Genomic DNA, 21,576 nt, shown 5'->3' on the forward strand with positions numbered 1-21,576 from the left:
TTTTCCTGTTAGAGTAAGAGAAAGATAAGAGAGAAACACTGTGTGTGTGTCTGTGTGTATGTGTCTGTGTGTGTCTGTACATGAGTGTGTGCATGTGTGTGTGCATGCAGCTGCGTGTGTTTGTGTTAGAGGATTAACTCCTTGCGCCCTTCAGGTCTATGCATTCCTGTTCTCTATATGCTGCTATAGTTTACAGGCCCAGCGCACTAACAGAGGGGAAAGTGCCATTGTCAGGGCTTTCCATTGACAGTAAAGTGCTTACAGGCAGCACGGGGGAGGGGGGGTTCTGGGTGATGCGATGACCTGGGGTGCTTTGGTCCAGATCAACTCTGATGACGCTTGTGTTTTTATTGTCCTGCGAGCCCCGGCTTTCGGCCCTTGCCAGGGTATAAAAGCTAGGGCTCTGCACTGAGGGGGCCAGCACGAGCCAGCCTACCCCACACGGCACTACAAGCTGTACACACAGGTAAGGACACATCCCACCCACACACACAATCCACAGCGGCAAACAGTACACAAGGGCCCACTCCTCTCAGCCTACAATACCTGGGTGTGTCACCCTCGAGCGGGGCAGAGCCCCTAACAGAGGCCCAGGCCTCAGGGCCTACATGAGGCACTCAGACCCCAGGCTGGATTGCTACATTGGATGGTTACTTTCTTATTGGTGATTCTGATCCATCCTATGGAAGTGGGTGGCCTCTGTGTCCTGCCTCAGTTATTTACAAAAATAAAATAGTAACACACAATCAACACACATTCATTCTGTAGTAAGAACATAGATACCACACCTTTACCTGATTGTGTTTTGACTGTTTTTACATGTATTTCTCCTTGTCCCTCTTTCTCTCAATCTATCTCTCTACCTCCCCCTCCATTCTCTTTCCCTCTCTTTACTTGCATCTCTATCCTCCTCACTTGCCCTCTTTCCGTCAATACTCCCTTTTACTGTCTCTGGTTGCTCCACCCTCTCTTTCCTCTGACATACCTCTCCTCTCCCTGTCCCCTCTCTCCAATCCCTCCATCCTCTCCTTGCCCCCTCTCTTCCCACACTCATCTCTCCATCCCCTCCCTCCATTGTCCCTCCCTCTATCCCTTCTCCCTCCGTACTTTCCATCTCCCTCCGGCTCTCTGTCAGAATCTCCTGATCCCTCACCATGTCTCAGACCGCCAAGTCCGCCTCCAGTCAGGGCACTGATGCTAAGGACAAGGGAGCCCCTGCCCCCGCTGCCACCAGCAAGGCCACCAAGACCGGAGACCCTGGCATGGGAAACTTCAAAGTGAGTCACCACATCTCCATTATATATAGACACAGCCCACTTGGCACAGGAGCTGGATTCAAATTGTAACTGCAGAAAAAAAGAGTAATGTCCACCCATTGTGTGGGAGCAGAAAAAAGAGTAATGTCCACCCATTGTGTGGGAGCAGAAAAAAGAGTAATGTCCACCCATTGTGTGGGAGCAGAAAAAAGAGTAATGTCCATCCGTTGTGTGGGAGCAGAAAAAAGAGTAATGTCCATACTTTGTGTGGGAGCAGCAAGCAGTCTAAAGTTAGCCATTTGCCTTTAGCCTTTATTTGAGCAGGGTTAATTGACTATGGATAGAGCATTATACAGGAGGTCTGTTGTGATTGGAAACATTGCTACTCAGTCAGTGGGTCTTAAGATGACCCCAGACATCTTACGGCCTTCACAGCAGTACAGGGGTCTTTGGGTTTAGTGGAAGGAAGCTCCTGTCCAGGTAGTCAGAGTGATAATGGAGCTTTCTAACTGATTGATAGATTGAGTTACTGTAGTTACCAGCCCCAACTGTAAAGGGCTCTGAGTCCTACAGTAGTTACTGTATACCTGCAGTAGTAAAAGGCGCCATATTCATTCTAATTCTATGGTAAAATGGCAAATATAGAATACAATATTTCTGGAATAAGGACAGTGTCTCACCCTTGACCTCTAAACTCGGACCCCTGCAGATCATGCTGTTCGACCAGGAGAACTTCCAGGGCAGAATGATGGAGATCCAGAATGAGTGCATGAACGTGTGTGACCGCGGCATGGAGAGAGTGCGCAGTATCATCGTTGAGTGCGGCCCGTAAGTGGACACATACACCTACAGGGAAAGATCACACACACACACATACACCTACAGGGAAAGATCACACACACACACACCTATAGGGTATGATTACACAATCAGTAAGCTCCACTATATTCTAGTCCAAAACACAGGAACACTTTAATATCTGAGATCAAACACTGATCCTGTACTCTTTCACAGTTCTTCACACTCATTTCATCCCGTCTTCTAATCCCTCTCTCCCCCATCTCCCCCTTGTGCCCCCCTGTCCCTGATGGCCCCCCCTCTCCAGCTTTGTTGCCTTTGAGCAGACTAACTTCCGTGGGGAGATGTTCATCCTGGAGAAGGGAGAGTACCCTCGCTGGGATACCTGGAGCAACTCTTACCGTAGCGACTGCCTCATGTCCCTCAGACCCATCCGCATGGTGAGGAACACACACACACACGTTCGCATACACACATAGACTCATGCCAAACACACTCTCACATTTTCACACACACATTCCCAACATGACAATGACAAAGGAGTTTGCAAAAGCAAAAACATCTGGTGACCAGGGCTAGCTAATACAGTAGCTAGTGGAATTAACCTCCAACACTGTACCCTGACATTCTCTCTCCTTCCTCCCCTTCCTTCCCTCTCTCCCTCCTTCCCTCATCAGGACAGCATGGAGCACAAGATCTCTCTGTTTGAGCTCTCTGACTTCAAGGGCAATAAGATGGAGATCCAGGAGGATGACGTTCCCACCCTCTGGGCGCACGGCTTCACTGACAGGGTGGGCAGCGTGAGGGTGCCTGGCGGAGTGTGAGTACATACACACACACACATGCACTCATGCTTATACACGCACACCACATCTATATTTATATGAATCACAGCAGTAGGGCTACTCTGCTGCTGAGAACCTGATTAAATAAACTGACAAATCATCAGCTATATCAGTGATAAAGCTCATATCTGCAGGAGAAGCTAGAAATAGAGTAGTAATACATTAGCAGCAGTATAGTGACATATGGCCCAGAGCCTAAGGCAGAGCTGCAGGTCCCTTGCCTTGTGCCTACAACAAGGGAAGTATTCAGTCAGTCATGGGGAGGACTGTGTCATGTTTGTGTGTCATAAAATATCAAAGGTACATTTATGACTGTAGAACTCCATTATATGACTTCATTTTAATCTAAAAACAGCCTAGAAATACTATAAATCTAAATATACGGTAACTAAACTAAACTGATCCTCTCTATCTCCTCCTCTCTCCAGGTGGGTGGGATACCAGTACCCCGGATACAGAGGCTACCAGTACCTGTTTGAGTGTGGTGACTACAGACACTACAACGAGTTCTGTGCCTTCCAGCCCCAGATCCAGTCCATGCGTCGCGTCAGGGACATGCAGTTCCATCAGCGTGGTTGCTTCAACCTCACTTCCGCCACCAAGTGAGTGAACTCTGGTGGACGGACGCTGTAACTGCAGCCAGCCCTCCCTCACTCAACCCGCTCAACAGGCTTTTTATTTCTCCAACCCTATCCCTCCTTTCCTTCCCTTCACCCACCCTCATCCCTCCATCCTAAAGGGATAGAATGACAGCATCGTACCGACTGGAACAACCTAAATGACTTTTTATGATGCCAAATAATAAACATGTTTTGAAAAACTTGAACTCCTTTTGCCTGGACTACTTTTATTCAGAGCCTGTGGGAACATTTTTACCACAGCATTTTGTGCTTCACTGTCTTTCTCTGTTTGTTATTCACTGTTTATTTCTCTCTCTTCCCTTATGTCTGTCTGACTGCTTTCTCCCAATGTTTTGTCTTTCTCGGTCTCTCCCTCCTTCACTGTGTCCATCTCTCTCTCTCTTCCTTCTGTCCCTCACCTCTCCATCTGTCCTGTTAGACTGAGAAAGGACCATCTGATTAGCGAGGGGTTAAAGGTTGAACACAGCCCCTCTCACCACTGACAGACAGCACAGTCCCCCTGTCTCTAAGCTATAGATTGAACAGTTTAAATTATTATTACCTAACCATGAGGATGCATGTAGATAAAGCTTGTATAATGTTATTCAATGGGACCTTGAAATGTGTTTCCTATCTAGAGCTATGACGTAGGAGTTATGGTCAGTTTATGACAAAACACAAAATTTGACAAATATGAAGGAATTAAAATGTTCACCTTTGAGTTTTGGCCAATGGTCCCATAAAATGACCAAAGAAAAAGATGTAGACATGATAAATCATCATTAAAATAGGAAAATTATGAAATGAGCTAATTTTAGGTTACAACAGAGCATCCGGTTGTTTTAACATCAACCAGTTCTGCAACAAAAAGCTGCCGCTATACTGATGTAAACATGTAGCTAAATCATTCTGATAAGAAATGTAGGCTACCTCACCTTCTTGACCTACCCTAACTTAATCCAGTTGACTCTCCAATAGGAAAATATGTTTCTCCTCCCTCCCTCAGAACAACAGATCTATACGTTCTTTATTTCAAAGGGATATTGTATCTATTCCTTATGTCACAACTTACTGGAATACATTTGTCAATAATATCTGTTGGAAAAAGTTCTGGTTATTACCACACAAAAACCTGCTTGTTAACAAGGTCAGAGGTCTCTTTCAGAATGATCCTTAAGTATTACCCTGCAAATCATTACCTGAAGAAACTCAAAAAATACATTAGCATAAACTGTACATTTTGTGTTGAGCATCCAGAAACAGTTTTGCATTATCTACATGTAAAGAAATTATGGAAAGATATTCACAGTTTTATAATTGTTAATATTCTTGATGGCTTTTGTTTGTTATGGGAGAAGGTGCTACTCGGTTACCTTAACCATAATAAATATAAAGAAAAACAATTTTACCTCATAAATCTAATTGTGCTAATGGAAAAAGTGTAATATTCATAAATGTAAATTCACTAATAAAAAAACACTCTTCCGTGTTTTCTATAAGGAATTCGAGCAGAACATTAAGACCATTCTACATTCTTCTAATGCGAAAGCTGTGACAGCAATCAATATGTGTGTATCTTTTAAGGTCTTTGTATAATCTGTCATTTGTTGTACCCCCTAGCAAATGTTATCATTGTCTGGTTGTATACTGGTTACTCTGCAATAAAAATATATATTTTTTAAAGAAATGCAGGCTACATAACCATAACAAAAAGTACAGACGTCACTCGAACTATGTCACGTGGGTTGATAGCGACTCCAGCTGTCTGGTTTCAAGCAGCAAGTCAAGCGTAGACAACATGGCAGCACTCTTCAAAGCTGGAAAAGGTCAGTATACAATCAATACACAAACTATTGAAAAATGCTAATTTGTCTCTCGAATACAAAGGGATATTGTACTTATTTTGTTTGTTGATCCTTCGACAATGAATAGACTGACAGTCATGTGCCGGGGTGCTAGCTACATTACTCGGCTAGTAGCTTATGCTAGTATATGGTAATGAGCTAGCTAGCTAAAGACCAATGCTAAGTAACGACAGCTAGTTGCATATCGAGCGTTTAGTTGGCTTCTTAGCTAGCTAACCACCCCCAAAAACGATTCACAGCTTTTATGCATTACTAGAATGCTGCATTTGCAATGGCAGTAAATTAGTCTGGCTTTAGTTGAGCTAGTAATAGCTTTCGAGGCATTTGAACTTGAATGGGGTTAAGTAAGTACTGCAACCATTTAACGTTAAGTAACCATTGTTTGCACTGACTTTTGTTGGGTGGTTAGCTATGTAATACACAGATTGTAATTCATCTATTCGCATTTCAATGTATCGGGTTCGTTGTCCACCCAAGTGTTTTCTCGGGCAAGCGCTCGCACTGGGATAAAGGTTAAAAGCGAGAGGACAGAGGTGACCTTTCACCTACACTGAACAAGAAAATAAACTCAACATGTAAAGTGTTGGTCCCATGTTGACTTGAAATAAAATATCCCACACATTTTCCATATGAACAAAATCTTATTTCTCTTATATGTTGTGTACAAATGTGTTTACATACTTGTTAGTGAGCATTTATCCTTTGCCAAGATAATCCATCAACCTGACTGGTGTGGCATATCAAGAAACTGAATTAACAGCACGATCATTACACAGATGCACCTTGTTCTGGGGACAATAAAAGGCCACTCTAAAATGTGTAGTTTTGTCACACAACCCAATGCCACAGATGTCTCAAGTGTTGAGGAAGTGTGCAATTGCCATGCTGACTGCAGGAATGTTCACCAAAGCTGTTGCCAGAGAACTGAATGTTAATTTCTCTACCATAAGCTGACATCCAACCACTTCACAACCACAGACCATGTTTATGGTGTTGTGTGGGTGAGCTGATGTCAATGTTGTGAACAAGGTGCCCCATGGTGGACTTATGGTATGGGCAGGCATGAGCTATGGACAACAAACACATTAGCATTTTATCGACAGAAATATTAATGCACAGAGAGAACGTGATGAGATCCTGAGGCCCATTGTCGTACCATTCATCCGCTGCCATCACCTCATGTTTAAGCATGATAATGCGCAGCTCCATGTCAGAAGGATCTGTACACAATTCCTGGAATCTGAAAATGTCCCAGTTCTTCCATGGCCTGCATACTCACCAGATATGATACCTGTTCAGCATGTTTGGGATGCTCTGGATCGATGTTTATGACAGTGTGTTCCAGTTCCCGACAATATCCAGCAACTTCGCACAGCCATTGAAGAGGAGTGGAACAACATTCCACAGGCCACAATCAACAGACTATTCAACTATATGCAAAGGAGATGTGTCGCGCTGCATAAGACAAATGGTGGTGACACCCCTACCTTTTTTTAAAGGTATCTGTGACCAACAGATGCATATCTGTATTCCCAGTCATCTAAAATCCATAGGTTAGGGCCTAATGAATTTATTTTAATTGACTGATTTCCTTTTATATGAACTGTAACTCTTAGACATTGTTGAATGTTGCGTTTTATTTTTATTGGTGTAAATTTTGAACAACTACTCATTCAAGGGTTTTTCTTTATTTTTACCATTTTCTACATTGTAGAATAATAGTGAAGACATCAAAACTATGAAATAACACATATGGAATCTAACCAAAAAAGTGCTAAACAAATCAAAATATATTTGACATTCTTCAAAAAGCCACCCTTTGTCTTGATGACAGCTTTGCGCTCTCTTGACATTCTCTCAACCAGCTTCACCTGGAATGCTTTTCCAACAGTGTCAAAGCAGTTCCCACATGCTGAGCACTTGTTGGCTGCTTTTCTCCCAGTCCATGTGGCTGAAAAACATCCCCACAGCATGATGCTGCCACCACCATGCTTCACCGTAGGGATGGTGCCAGGTTTCCTCCGGACATGACGCTTAGCATTCAGGCCAAAGAGTCCAGTCTTGGTTTCATCAGAACAGAGAATCTTGTTTCTCATGGTCTGAGAGTCCTTTTGGTGCCTTTCGGCAAACTCCAAGTGGGCTGTCGTGCCTTTTACTGAGGAGTGGCTTCCATCTGGCCACTCTACCATAAAGTCCTGATTGGCGGAATGCTGCAGAGATGGTTGTCCTTCTGGAAGTTTCTCCCATCTCCACAGAGGAATTCTGGAGCTCCGTCAGGGACCATCGGGTTCTTGGCCACCTCCCTTACCCTGATCCACCTCCCAGGCCCTAATCCCCTGATTGCTCAGTTTGGCCGGGTGGACAGCTCTAGGAAGAGTCTTGGTGGTTCCAAACTTCTTCCATTTAAGAATGATGGAAGCCACTGTGTTCTTGGATACCTTCAATGCCTGTAGACATTTTTTGGTACCCTACCCCAGATCTGTGCCTCGACTCAATCCTGTCTCTGAGCTCTATGGACAATTATTTCGACTTCATGGCTTGGTTTTTCCTCTGACATGCACTGTTAACTGTGGGACTTTTTTCATTGGCCTAATGCTATTGGTGTCATTTATGATTTGGGTCATTCATTTTATTGATCTCTGTCAATGTCAGTACCTTGTCATTTAGGTCATTTGTGTGGTATATAAAATATTATTGTATTGTCTTCAGTCATGTAAAATGATCTAGCGTTACAATTATTTTAGAAAAGGCAAACATTTTTCTCTGACCTGCAAACCCCTTAGCCCCTGGTCTTCGGGACTGATCCCTGAATGGTATGAAACTCTGGTGACGGCCCTGGTGCGTGTGTGTTGGGTCTATTTACAATGATTGGTTGTCACTCAGGGTCGACCTGGGCAGTTGTATTCATGTAACACTGTCTAACAGTCGAGTTATGATGTTGTGAATTCATGCTAGACATGAGCAGCTCTTACAATACTAAAGCCTCTCTCTCTCTCTCTCTCTCTCTCTCTCTCTCTCTCTCTCTGTCTTTCTCCCCCTTTCCAGCCCTGGGCCTGTGTGTCAGTGGCTGTAGGTCTCTGTCCTCTCTAGCTGAGCTACCAGAGATGCACCAGATGATGAGACAAACCTGTAGAGACTACGCAGACAGAGAGCTGGGTCCTATAGCTGGCAAACTTGATAAGGAACACCTCTTCCCAGCGCAACAGGTACACACACACTAGTGATGCTTGGGTAGACTCATAACCTACAGTCCCGGGGGTTTTAGGTATGAGTAATTGAGTCCTCGATTGGATGTCAAAACTCGATCTTTGACCAGAGGGGATAAAAATAATCCAATAAAATACTGAAACTATTTGGTGGAATGTGCTTTGTGGATTGCCCCCCCATTGTCTTGAAGGAAATGTTCATTTGCTTTCCTTAGTGTTCCACTTGTACATTTGCATTTGCGGGGCACAACAAAAAAGAATCCAAGGCAACACAGTTCTTCTCCCTAAATTCCCTTTCCCCTCCATATCTCTTTCACTCATTTGCGTTCCGACCACTCCCTCTACACACACCTGCTGAATTTGCACACATTCTCCTGTTAGGCCTACAGAAATGCCTATACAAACAGTGGGCATAAATGGCTCTGAAGGGATACACAATCTACACTCCTTGCCAAATGAAGACAGTTTTATCACAAATTCACAATGGACTGGTTGATTTGAAGTAGGTAAATATGTGTTCCAACAACAGGCTGCAGTTTTGGAATAATTGCATCCCGTCTATTTTCTGCTTTGGCTACCTTGCGAACTGCTAGTGCCAATTAGCCCAGGCTATAACCTCCATAAACATAGACAGGTTCCACACTGAAAATATGTACAAATATTTGTTTGATTAAAACGGAGCGTATTTTCATCAGAATCATTACGCCTACTCACCAAATAGATGTCATCGCCACAATTCATCACCATGCAGTGTTCAATGAGGAATTGTTATGCTAGTACTCAGTCAAACGTCAAAAGCCCATCGCTACTCTTGGTTATATCCGCCGAAATGGTGGGTTTAGGGTCATGAAATATTGTGTGGGTGGCAGGCAGGTTGAAAAAGGGGAAAAAATGCATTACAAATGCATAATTCTTGTGCAGTTCATATCTATAGGCTAAATTGAAGGTTTTCATTATTCGTATGTCATTAGTGCGTAAGCCTAAGCTTCAGAGCCTGACTGTACGAGCACCAAATACATGCCATTCGCCAAATACTCATATCCAGGGTCTTGACCTGACTGCAGTTTGGCATCGTAACAGACTTCAGTGGGCAAATGCTCACCTTCGATGGCCACTGGGACGCTGGAGAAGTGTGCTCTTCACGATTGACAGCTGGTTTCAACTGTACCGGACAGATGGCAGACATCGTTTGTGTGCAAGCGGTTTGCTGATGTTAACGTTGTGAACAGAGTGCCCCATGGTGGGGTTATGGTATGGGCAGGCAGGCATAAACTACGGGCAACAAACACAATTGCATACTCACCAGACATGTCACCCATTGAGCATGTTTGGGATGCTCTGGATCAACATGTACGAAAGCATGTTCCAGTTCCTGCCAATATCCAGCAACTTCAAACATCCATTGAAGAGGAGAGGGTCAACATTACACAGACCACAATCAACAGGCTGATCAACTAGATGCGAAGGAGATGTGTCGTGCTGCATGAGGCAAATGGTGATCACACCAGATACTGACTGATTCACTCCCCTACGTTTTTTTAAGGTATCTGTGACCATTTCCCAGTCATTCGAAATCCATAGATTAGGGCCTAATGAATTTATTCCGATTGACTGATTTCCTTATATACTGTAACTCAGTAAAATCTTAATTGTTGCATTTATATTTTTGTTGTTTATTAACTCCTGCAGAATGAAACACTTCATTGCATTACTGATACACCAAATCTACATTTTGAACAGGAGTGGAGAAATATGAATGATTTATTTCAGGATCCCAATAATGTTTGGGTGATATTTGGATGAAACCAGATAAAAATATGCTGACCAAAGTATGAAAAATGACAGTTGCTTTTACATTGATCGTGATTGAAGTTACTGAGGCGGATTATTAAGGGGATAGGGTGGCATCACCCTAACTCATTTTAATACACCTATGGTAAGATCATATTCTCTTACCTAATTTAAATAAGTAGTACCGCCTTGTAACCAACACTGGAGAAGGTGTATTTGACGAGTGGTTTATATAGCTAGGTAGCTACTCTACAGATGCCAACATTTGACTGTAGGGTGTCAGCAAATATAATTAAAAGTTTACACTATTTATCTATGGCAGAGACACGTGTCTTCTTTCATCTGTGTCTGGTTTTAGCTAGTTACTGGCTAGCTAGGTCTTCAGCCAGCATTGAACAAAGGGGGGAAGGGTCGTTCAAAACTCTGACACAGTTGTCATGTCAACACATCCGTCAGTGCTCCTGTGAACTGTATCATAAGTGACATGCCAAATGGGAGATGTATAAAAGAAAAAGGAACGCAATTGATGCAATTTCAATGTTGTTCGAGTTGCTTTGTGTATCACCAAATTTGCTTGAGATGATTTTGTTGCCACATTGCTCATTTCATCCAAGTTTCTTGACATAGGCCTTTCAAACATCTGTCAGTCAAGGCAAGCTTATAGATATAAGCTTCCCGCCCACTCAGCCTGTCTTTTCAAACTTCCTGGTAGTTAGCCATGGAACAAAGTATTTTTCTAAATATGGGTGATATTTTAGTCACTCAAAAGGCTATTTTACATGGGAATCAGGCCTTTTTAATATAATGAATGTGTGGTTAGGGAGCGTCTGTAAAGATGCTATATTTTTATCAGAATTCTAAAAACTGATAGTATTTAAACCACATAGTATGCATGCATCCAAGCCAAACTGAAATCTTATCAGAAACATGTTGGGTTGTTTTCACAGCTTTTAATTTCCTTAAAACTGGTAAAACCAATGTCATTTTTTGGCATGACAGATCTTCCAAAGGTGGGGGATTGGTAAACTTTACCAAGGATCACCTTCAGTGTGCAGTTGTCTTCACCAAGTCTGTCTTATGGATGCCACCCGTTAGATAAAATACGGAACGGTTCCGTATTTCACTGAAAGAATAAACGTCTTGTTTTCGAGATGATAGTTTCCGGATTCGACCATATTAATTACCTAAGGCTCGTAGGCTCGTATAACTAAGTCTATGATTTGATAGAGCAGTCTGAGCGGTGGTAGGCACCAGCAGGCTCATAAGCATTCATTCAAACAGCACTTTCGTTCGTTTTGCCAGCAGCTCTTCGTTGTGCTTCAAGCATTGCGCTGTTTATGACTTCAAGCCTATCAACTCCTGAGATTAGGCTGGTGTAACCGATGTGAAATGGCTAGCTAGTTAGCGGGGTGCGTTTCAAACGTCACTCGCTCTGAGACTTGGAGTGGTTGTTCCCCTTGCTCTGCAAGGGCCGCGGCTTTTGTGGAGTGATGGGTAACGCTGCTTCGAGGGTGGCTGCTGTCTGTGTTTCTGGTTCGAGCCCAGGTAGGAGTGAGGAGAGGGACGGAAGCTATACTGTTACATTGGCAATACTATAGTGCCAATAAGAACATCCAATAGTCAAAGGTATATGAAATACACTGTTTTACAGCCTGTGTTTGTAATGGCTACTCAGTGAAATAACCGGTCAGAGGCCGAGCAATTGCCGTACCAGTCAGTGATGCAACCAGTCAGGCAGGATGCTCTCAATGTTGCAGCTAAAGAACCTGTTGAGGATCTCGGGACTCATGCCAAATCTTTTTAGATTCCTGAGGGGGAATAGGCTTTGTCGTGCCCTCTTCACGACTGTCTTCGTTTGTTTGGACCATTCTAGTTTTGTTGATGTGGACACCGAGGAACTTGAAGCTCTCAACCTGCTCCACTACAGCTCTGTTGATGAGATTGGGGGCGTGCTCGGTCCTCCTTTTCCTGTAGTCCACAATCATCTCCTTAGTCTTGGTTACGTTGAGGGATAGGTTGACACCACACGGCCAGGACTCTGACCACCTCCCTATAGGCTGTCTGGTCATTGACTTGGCCAAAACGTTTGATACAGAAGACCATTCCATTCTTGTAGGCCGGCTAAGGAGTATTAGTGTCTCTGAGGGGTCTTTGGCCTAGTTTGCTAACTACCTCTCTCAAATAGTGCAGTGTATGAAGTCAGAAAATCTGCTGTCTCAGCCACTGCCTGTCACCAAGGGAATACCCCAAGGCTCGGTCCTAGGCCCCACGCTCTTTTCAATTTACATCAACAACATAGCTCAGGCAGTAGGAGGCTCTCATCCATTTACAGTGGGGCAAAAAAGTATTTAGTCAGCCACCAATTGTGCAAGTTCTCCCACTTAAAAATATGAGAGACCTGTAATTTTCATCGTAGGTACACTTCAACTATGACCGACAAAATGAGAAAAAAAATCCAGAAAATCACATTGTAGGATTTTTAATGAATTTATTTGCAAATTATGGTGGAAAATAAGTATTTGGTCAATAACAAAAGTTTAACTCTACTTTGTTTTTATACCCTTTGTTAGCAATGACAGAGGTAAAACGTTTTCTGTAAGTCTTTACAAGATTTTCACACACTTGCTGGTATTTTGGCCCATTCCTCCATGCAGATCTCCTCTGGAGCAGTGATGTATTGGGGCTGTTGCTCGGCAACACGGACTTTCAGCTCCCTTCAAAGATTTTCTATGGGGTTGAGATCTGGAGACTGGCTAGGCCACTCCAGGACCTTGAAATGCTTCTTACGAAGCCACTCCTTCGTTGTCCGGGCGGTGTGTTTGGGATCATTGTCATGCTGAAAGACCCAGCCACGTTTCATCTTCAATGCCCTTGCTGATGGAAGGAGGTTTTCACTCAAAATCTCACGATACATGGCCCCATTCATTCTTTCCTTTACACGGATCAGTTGTCCTGGTCCCTTTGCAGAAAAACAGCCCCAAAGCATGATGTTTCCACCCCCATGCTTCACAGTAGGTATGGTGTTCTTTGGATGCAACTCTGCATTCTTTGTCCTCCAAACACGACGAGTTGAGTTTTTACCAAAAAGTTCTATTTTGGTTTCATCTGACCATATGACATTCTCCCAATCTTCTTCTGGATCATCCAAATGCTCTCTAGCAAACTTCAGACGGTCCTGGACATGTACTGGCTTAAGCAGGGGGACACGTCTGGCACTGCAGGATTTGAGTCCCTGGCGGCGTAGTGTGTTACTGATGGTAGGCTTTGTTACTTTGGTCCCAGCTCTCTGCAGGTCATTCACTAGGTCCCCCCGTGTGGTTCTGGGATTTTTGCTCACCGTTCTTGTGATCATTTTGACCCCACGGGGTGAGATCTTGCGTGGAGCCCCAGATCGAGGGAGATTATCAGTGGTCTTGTAAGTCTTCCATTTCCTAATAATTGATTTCTTCAAACCAAGCTGCTTACCTATTGCAGATTTAGTCTTCCCAGCCTGGTGCAGGTCTACAATTTGGTTTCTGGTGTCCTTTGACAGCTCTTTGGTCTTGGCCATAGTGGAGTTTGGAGTGTGACTGTTTGAGGTTGTGGACAGGTGTCTTTTATACTGATAACAAGTTCAAACAGGTGCAATTAATACAGGTAACGAGTGGAGGACAGAGGAGCCTCTTAAAGAAGAAGTTACAGGTCTGTGAGAGACAGAAATCTTGCTTGTTTGTAGGTGACCAAATACTTATTTTCCACCATAATTTGCAAATAAATTCATTAAAAATCCTACAATGTGATTTTCTGGATTTTTTTCTTCTCATTTTGTCTGTCATAGTTGAAGTGTACCTATGATGAAAATTACAGGTCTCTCATATTTTTAAGTGGGAGAACTTGCACAATTGGTGGCTGACTAAATACTTTTTTGCCCCACTGTATATGCAGATGATAGTCTTATACTCAGCTGCCCCCTCCCTGGATTTTGTGTTGAATGCTCTATAGCAAAGCTTTCTTAGTATCCAACAAGCTTTCTCTGCCCTTAACCTTTTTCTGAACACCTCCAAAACAAAGGTTGTGGTTTGGTAAGAAGAATGCCCCTCTTCCCACAGGTGTGATGACTACCTTAAGCTCTAAATCCTGAGGTAGTAACCTCATTCAAGTACTTGGGAGTATGGCTAGATGGTGCACTGTTCTTCTCTCAGCACATATCAAAGCTGCAGGCTAAAGTTAAATCTAGACTTGGTTTCTTCTATCGTAATCGCTCCTCTTTCACCCCAGCTGCCAAACTAACCCTGATTCAGATGACCATCCTACCCATGCTAGATTACTGAGACATAATTCATAGCCCGGCAGGTAAGGGTGCTCTAGAGTGGCTAGATGTTCTTTACCATTCTGCCATCAGATTTGCCACCAATGCTCCTTATAGGACACATCACTGCACTCTATACTCCTCTGTAAACTGGTCATCTCTGTATACCCGTCGCAAGACCCACTGATTGATGCTTATTTATAAAACCCTCTTAGGCCTCACTCCCCCCTATCTGAGATATCTACTGCAGCCCTCATCCTCCACATACAACACCCGTTCTGCCAGTCACATTCTGTTCAAGGTCCCCAAGACACACACTGGGTCGCTCCTCTTTTCAGTTCGCTGCAGCTAGCGACTGGAACGAGCTGCAACAAACACTCGAACTGGACAGTTTTATCTCCATCTCTTCATTCAAAGACTCAATCATGCTTTGTGTGATGTATTGTTGTCTCGACCTTGCCCTTTGTGCTGTTGCCTGTGCCCAATAATGTTTGTACCATGCTGTGTTGCTGCCTTGCTATGTTGTCTTAAGTCTCTCTTTATGTAGTGTTGTCTCTCTTGTTGTGATGTGTGTTTTGTCCTATTTTATTTATTTATATTTTTAATCGCAGCCACCGTCCCCGCAAGAAGCCTTTTGGTAGGCCGTCATTGTAAATAAGAATTTGTTCTTAACTGACTTGCCTAGTTAAATAAGGAAATCAGTCAATTGAAATAAATTAATTAGGCCCTATTCACATGACTCGGCAGGGGCGCAGACATAGGTGGGCCTGGGAGGGCATAGGCCCACCCACTTGGGAGCCATGCCCGGCCAATCAGAATAAGCTTGATTAGACAGAAATACTCCTGAGCACCCCTTTCTGAGGCAGCTTATGGTAGAGAAATTGACAAATTCTCTGGAAACAGCTCTGGTGGACATTCCTGCACTAAGCATGTCAATTGCACGTTCCCTCAAAATATGAGATATCTGTGGCATTGTGTTGCGTGACAAAACAACACATTTTAGAGTGGCCTTTTATTGTTTCCAGCACAAGGTGCAACTGTGTAATGATCATGCTGTTTAATCGGCTTCTTGATATACCTGTCAGGTGGATGGTTTATCTTGACAAAGGATATATTATGTATTTATATTTACTTTCTACATTCTGGTAAGCAAAGGCTTATTTAGTCTTCTAGGGCAGTAATGACAGATGAGAAGCTGCATGTTTCTCTAATGCATCCATGTGTGTGTTTCTACAGGTGCGAGAGCTGGGTGCTATGGGGGTGATGGCTATCGAGGTTCCTGAGGCGCTGGGAGGAGCAGGAATGGACTACCTGGCCTACTCTCTGGCCGTGGAGGAGATCAGTAGGGGCTGCGGCAGTACTGGATGTGTGGTCTCGGTCAACAATGTACGTAAGGGTGTGTGTGTTTTATGTTGTCGCTGTATCTAACACTGATACTAAAGGGTATGTGTGTGTAGTCTTTGTACATAGGGCCAATATTGAAGTTTGGAACACAGAAGCAGAAGGAACAGTGGATCACTCCCTTCACGACTGGAGAGAAAGTTGGCTGCTTCGCTCTGAGTGAACCAGGTACACCACAGACGCACACAACACACACTGTGTCCCAGGGCCCTCCATTTACTACTACACTCCAACTAGGGAAGATGAGTGGGTGTTGATTCTCTCTCTTTCTCTCCCCCATCTGTGTAGGTAATGGTAGTGATGCAGGGGCAGCGTCTACGTTAGCCAGACAGGAGGGAGAGGAGTGGGTGTTGATTCTCTCTCTTTCTCTCCCCATCTGTGTAGGTAATGGTAGTGATGCAGGGGCAGCGTCTACGTTAGCCAGACAGGAGGGAGAGGAGTGGGTGTTGATTCTCTCTCTTTCTCTCCCCCATCTGTGTAGGTAATGGTAGTGATGCAGGGGCAGCGTCTACGTTAGCCAGACAGGAGGGAGAGGAGTGGGTGTTGATTCTCTCTCTTTCTCTCCCCCATCTGTGTAGGTAATGGTAGTGATGCAGGGGCAGCGTCTACGTTAGCCAGACAGGAGGGAGAGGAGTGGGTGTTGATTCTCTCTCTTTCTCTCCCCCATCTGTGTAGGTAATGGTAGTGATGCAGGGGCAGCGTCTACGTTAGCCAGACAGGAGGGAGAGGAGTGGGTGTTGAACGGGACTAAAGCCTGGATTACCAACAGCTGGGATGCTTCGGCTACTGTTATATTCGCTACCACTGACAAGTCACTCAAACACAAGGTTAGATACACCGTTGTTGGAGTCGAGTCAGTGAAACCCCCTATATTCCTTCTTCTTCTCTCACTCGCTCACTCTCTCTGTTTCTCAATATTTTGATATTATAATAAATGTAACTTATACATGCGTTTCAGTGTGTTGTCCCCCCCCATAGGGTATCAGTGCATTCCTGGTGCCCATGCCCCATCCTGGCCTGTCCCTGGGGAAGAAGGAGGACAAGCTGGGCATCAGAGCAACCTCCACGGCCAACCTCATCCTGGAGGACTGTAGGATACCCCTGGGCAACATGCTGGGGCCACGAGGATCTGGCTTTAAGATAGCCATGGTCGGTTTATAGGTGGGGGTGGGGTGTTGGTTGTGTGTGTGCATAGTCGATGTGAGTGATGATGTGCTTGTCTGTGTGTACTGACCCCCTCCCACAGCAAACCCTGGACAGTGGGCGTATAGGTATAGCTTCCCAGGCCCTGGGTATTGCTCAGGCTGCTCTGGACTGTGCTGCGGACTACGCTCACAAACGCACCGCTTTCGGCGCGCCCATTGGCAAGCTGCAGGCTGTACAGGTGTGTGTGTATGTGTATGTAAAAGTTTGTTTAAATGTTAAGGTGTCTTATATTAAAGTGGAACTGACCACGTTTGTACTACTTTTCAGATATGAAACAGACAATCATATCAGTCAAAAAAATCTAATTCTCAGTTTATGCTACAAAACCAACTTTATAAGACGTTTCAAAATCGTTTCTATTTGACTCAACATTCCATGACGTACACTAAGGCACTGTTGGTAGAATAGTTGGATGTAGGTCAATGCATGATTAATATAATTCACCAATAGTTCTTGGTAGTCCAAAAAATATTGCTATCAGATTGTAAATCCCAGCTGGCCTGGAACATTGTTTGCTGCCTCCGTTCGGGATGCACTGTTTCAGTTTCAATGACTCAATATGTTGGGAAAAAACACATTTATGTAACGAAGGCAGGGAATGTCAATACAATCAAACTAGCAAGTTCAATGATCACAAGTCAGTCATAACATCTTGCTCTGGCTAGCATTAGTTGATCTTGTTGATGTGCATAACTGAAGGAGAGAGCCTACCTTTTCATGGTTGTTTGATCAAGGACTGTAAAGTTCACTAATGTAAGAGGACTCCTGTGGTATTTACATATTAGCAGAAATCCATTCAGGTGGCTTTTGGCGAATGTGTTCTCATGATCTAAAGTCTCTGTTGCTACTGCCTGGAAACGCACCGTCCAGTGTCATGTTCTTCCTGGGGGTGTATATGCTAAAATACTGTCAGTTCCACTTGAAGGGTGTGTATCTCTATGCTTCAGTTCAAGCTGGCAGACATGGCTGTAGCTGTTGAAAGTGCTCGTCTCCTCACCTGGAAGGCTGCAATGCTAAAAGATGCCAAGAAACCCTTCACCAAGGTACACATCCCACCACACCACACACACCATCCTCTCTGTCATATTACATAACATTGTACTTCGTCCTTCCTGTCCCCACAGGAAGCAGCGATGGCCAAACTAGCAGCGTCTGAGGCTGCTACCTTCTGCGGCCACCAGGTACGCATCAGAGAACCTGTCATGTCCTTATTTCTACAACTAGTGACTGAATCAATCAATAATCAATATGGAATTCATTGACATTTCTCAGATGCTAAACCCTTAAAAATATTTACCCCTTTTTCTCTGTGGAACTAAAAGTCAATCCAGGTTCTTGGGGGAATGGGTTACGTGACAGACATGCCAGCGGAGAGGCACTACCGTGACGCGCGAATCACTGAGATCTATGAAGGCACCAGTGAGATCCAGAGACTGGTGATAGCCAGCCAGCTGCTGAAGGAGTACGCGTCATAGAGACTTGTGATTTAGACCCAAATGGTGGCCGTATATTCCCTACATAGTGCACTACTTCTGGATAGAGTCCAATGGCCAAAAGTGGTGTACTATATAGGGAATAGGGTGCCATTTCAGATTGGCTCATAACAGCTACTACACTCAGGACTGCAGTGTAGTGTTGCATAGTCTCATCAGCGCCGGTCAGCTACTGAACTGGAAGGAATGCCAGGCATGGAGACAGGCTCACACAGCTCTGGGTAGAAGTTGCCCTTAACCACAGATCTTGGACCAGATTGCCCAACGCCCAAATTCTAACCTCAACTGTTATGGAGAGAACATCTTTCCCTGGGCCAATGGGGAGTGACACCTACCTACCACTCCAATGGGACACCATCAGGCCAGGGTTCAGGACAACTTGCACCCCACCTCTGACTCATATTACTGCAACAATTACTAAACAATCCAAGCAATTTGTTACTTTTGATATCAACATGAAGATATGCATCTTCCTTTCTGCCTTAAAACATTATTATCTGCCTTAAACTGATGTTATCTGGTAACATAATAGAAGTTAGTGGACTCATGTCCTCATTGTGGATAACCAGGGTGAAGATGACTAGCTCTGTCCAAATCAGACAAAAAGAAAGGTGCTGTCCTGGGTGGTGATCAGATAGAAATGTATTGTGTAGAACTGACATGTCTCTTAGACATGCTTAGTGAGGAATCATTTCAGTTCCGTTCATGCCATTTCTATCTACAATGTCCAGTATGTGGTTGCGTCCTCCTGAGCGTGAGTGACCCTGTTGTCTATGTGAGGTGCAGTGCTAATTCAAGCCACACGAGGGCAGTGCAGTGTCTGGACTGTCTTGCCTTCACCTGCAATGAAGGAAATCAATGGCCCTTTGAACACTTGTAACTTTCATTCCTCCCTGTTCTCTTCCTTGGAAATATTCATTCACCAAATTGGGTAGTTTTAAACAAGGATTCTACTGCTGTGGTCTCATCCTCAGGCTAGGCTGGTGGGTGAGACTAGTAGTTAGTTATCACCATGTTGGAAAAGAATCAATGATTACTTCAAGCAGCGGGGAGAAATGCATTTGAGTTTTTAAACACGGACACACACCTCAGAACCTTCCTGCTGTGCCTGTTCTGATGCTGCTCTCTAGGCTGTACATTGACATGATATTTTGAGACTGTTATGGAACTGCAACAACTGGGAAGTGGTTTAACATGTTTGTCTCTATGGCTGTTAGTTATTAGGACTGTTGCATTGAATGTTTAATATCAGTTGTGTGATCTGTTCAGATGAAACTGAATGACGCAGCTATACAGGAGCTCTTGGGTTTCAGAAGTCTAAATGATGGGTTGTGTAGCAAATTAATTTTTTTATGAGGATTCGCTACAAAGCCCATCAAGCTTGTGCCTCAAACTGCTGTTGTACATGTTTTATTGTAATTTTATGGTACATAATGGAATTAAAAACACAAGATCACATGATTATTCCCTTGAATCTTTTAATGTTAAATAGTTATGCTCTGTGGCTGTTTAGTGACATGGCAACATTTCAGTATTAATCTTGCCCAAAGGGCTGGTTTCACAGACCTAGGTTAAGCCTACTCATAGAAAAATCACATTTTTTTCTCATCAATTGCTTTTAATATGCCAAGTTCTTAATTTTAAGTTTTTAAATCATGTTTCAAAATCATCATCCAGAGTACAACTTAATTTGATTTGGGACCCATCAGGAAAACTATTAGAATCAGAACTTAGTCAATTGGTCCAGTGACTCAGAAGTAAATTCATTCAAGGAGCATCGCTAAGACATACACCTTCTAATCTAAAGTAAGGTTTAGTAGCAATGAGGGAGTTCTATTACGCTGGCCCAGGTTGAACCGAGGAATGGCACGTCACATCATCGGGTGAAAGCGGGGAGGGAGGAGCGCCCTTCTCGACTCAATCTGCGCTGCTCGGTCATGTTGTCAAAAAGGCAGCTAGGTGCATCATCCAGAAACATACAACAGGCAGAAAGCGTTTTTATCAAAAGCAATAACTTCATGTGAACAAGGAATCCTACTTATCGCTTCACGTGCTTAATCTACGTCACTTTTGTTCTTAGCCGACTTTGCCGTCAGCCAGAGTGGGGCACAAGGTTCACACCCAGGAGACAGCATGGATCCAAAACAAATGCTATCACTTTTCACCCTTTTCAAACAACCACCGGGGTAACTCGACCCAGATAAACAAACCCCCTCATTCACTACTCTTCCCTATAGCCACACCCTCTCTCTTTCCTCTCATTGGTAATGGCCTCTGATAGGCATTGGAGGAGTTCAAGGTGTTTTCCTCCAGGAGGACATCTCCAGGGTGGAGTAGATGGCCTTGGACCAGGTCATCACATTATGAGGGGTATTGTTGTAGTAGCCTGGGCCAGGGTATTGCAACCCAGACATGTGCAGTTGAAGTCGGACGTTTACGTACACCATAACCAAATACATTTAAACTCAGTTTCACAATTCCTGACATTTAATCCCAGTAAAAATTCCCTGCCTTAGGTCAGTTAGGATCACCACCTTATTTTAAGAATGTGAAATGTCAGAATAATAGTAGAATGATTTATTTAAACTTTTATTTCTTTCATCAGATTCCCAGTAGGTCAGAAGTTTACATACACTCTATTAGTATTTGGTAGCATTGCCTTTAAATTGTTTAAATTGGGTCAAATGTTTCAGGTAGCCTTCCACAAGCTTGCCACAATAAGTTGGGTGAATTTTGGCCCATTCCTCCTGAAAGTACTGGTGTAATGGAGTCAGGTTTGTAGGCCTCCTTGCTTACACACGATTTTT

The 21,576-nt window shown here is 43.8% G+C and overlaps 2 protein-coding genes across 2 annotated transcripts; both read left to right on the plus strand.

Moving 5' to 3' along the window:
* The first annotated feature begins 362 nt into the window (after window positions 1–362).
* LOC115120874 (beta-crystallin B1-like) lies at window positions 363–3,725 on the plus strand. The gene is made up of 6 exons (XM_029649865.2): window positions 363–466; window positions 1,136–1,277; window positions 1,966–2,084; window positions 2,362–2,494; window positions 2,732–2,874; window positions 3,328–3,725. Exons 2-6 carry the CDS (start codon window positions 1,155–1,157, stop codon window positions 3,503–3,505), a joined length of 696 nt encoding a protein of 231 aa, XP_029505725.2. The 5' UTR covers window positions 363–466; window positions 1,136–1,154; the 3' UTR covers window positions 3,506–3,725.
* Window positions 3,726–5,237: 1,512 nt separating this feature from the next.
* On the plus strand, window positions 5,238–20,230 carry acads (acyl-CoA dehydrogenase short chain). Its single transcript, XM_029649875.2, has 10 exons — window positions 5,238–5,345; window positions 8,430–8,590; window positions 15,906–16,055; window positions 16,127–16,238; window positions 16,746–16,897; window positions 17,049–17,219; window positions 17,317–17,454; window positions 18,224–18,319; window positions 18,401–18,457; window positions 18,599–20,230. Exons 1-10 carry the CDS (start codon window positions 5,318–5,320, stop codon window positions 18,749–18,751), a joined length of 1,218 nt encoding a protein of 405 aa, XP_029505735.1. The 5' UTR covers window positions 5,238–5,317; the 3' UTR covers window positions 18,752–20,230.
* Window positions 20,231–21,576: the final 1,346 nt, after the last annotated feature.

This window comes from Oncorhynchus nerka, linkage group LG4 (genome assembly GCF_034236695.1).
Source record: "Oncorhynchus nerka isolate Pitt River linkage group LG4, Oner_Uvic_2.0, whole genome shotgun sequence".
Classification (NCBI taxonomy): Eukaryota; Metazoa; Chordata; class Actinopteri; order Salmoniformes; family Salmonidae; genus Oncorhynchus; species Oncorhynchus nerka.

Bases quoted from the DNA above. Each gene is read 5' to 3' on its own strand.
- LOC115120874 (XM_029649865.2), top strand. From the start codon at position 1,155: ATGTCTCAGACCGCCAAGTCCGCCTCCAGTCAGGGCACTGATGCTAAG. The intron at 2,085-2,361 runs GTAAGTGGACAC...CCCCCTCTCCAG, and splicing joins ATCATCGTTGAGTGCGGCCC to CTTTGTTGCCTTTGAGCAGA. The intron at 2,495-2,731 runs GTGAGGAACACA...TTCCCTCATCAG, and splicing joins CCCTCAGACCCATCCGCATG to GACAGCATGGAGCACAAGAT.
- acads (XM_029649875.2), top strand. From the start codon at position 5,318: ATGGCAGCACTCTTCAAAGCTGGAAAAG. The intron at 5,346-8,429 runs GTCAGTATACAA...CCCCCTTTCCAG, and splicing joins ACTCTTCAAAGCTGGAAAAG to CCCTGGGCCTGTGTGTCAGT. The intron at 16,898-17,048 runs GTTAGATACACC...CCCCCCCCATAG, and splicing joins ACAAGTCACTCAAACACAAG to GGTATCAGTGCATTCCTGGT.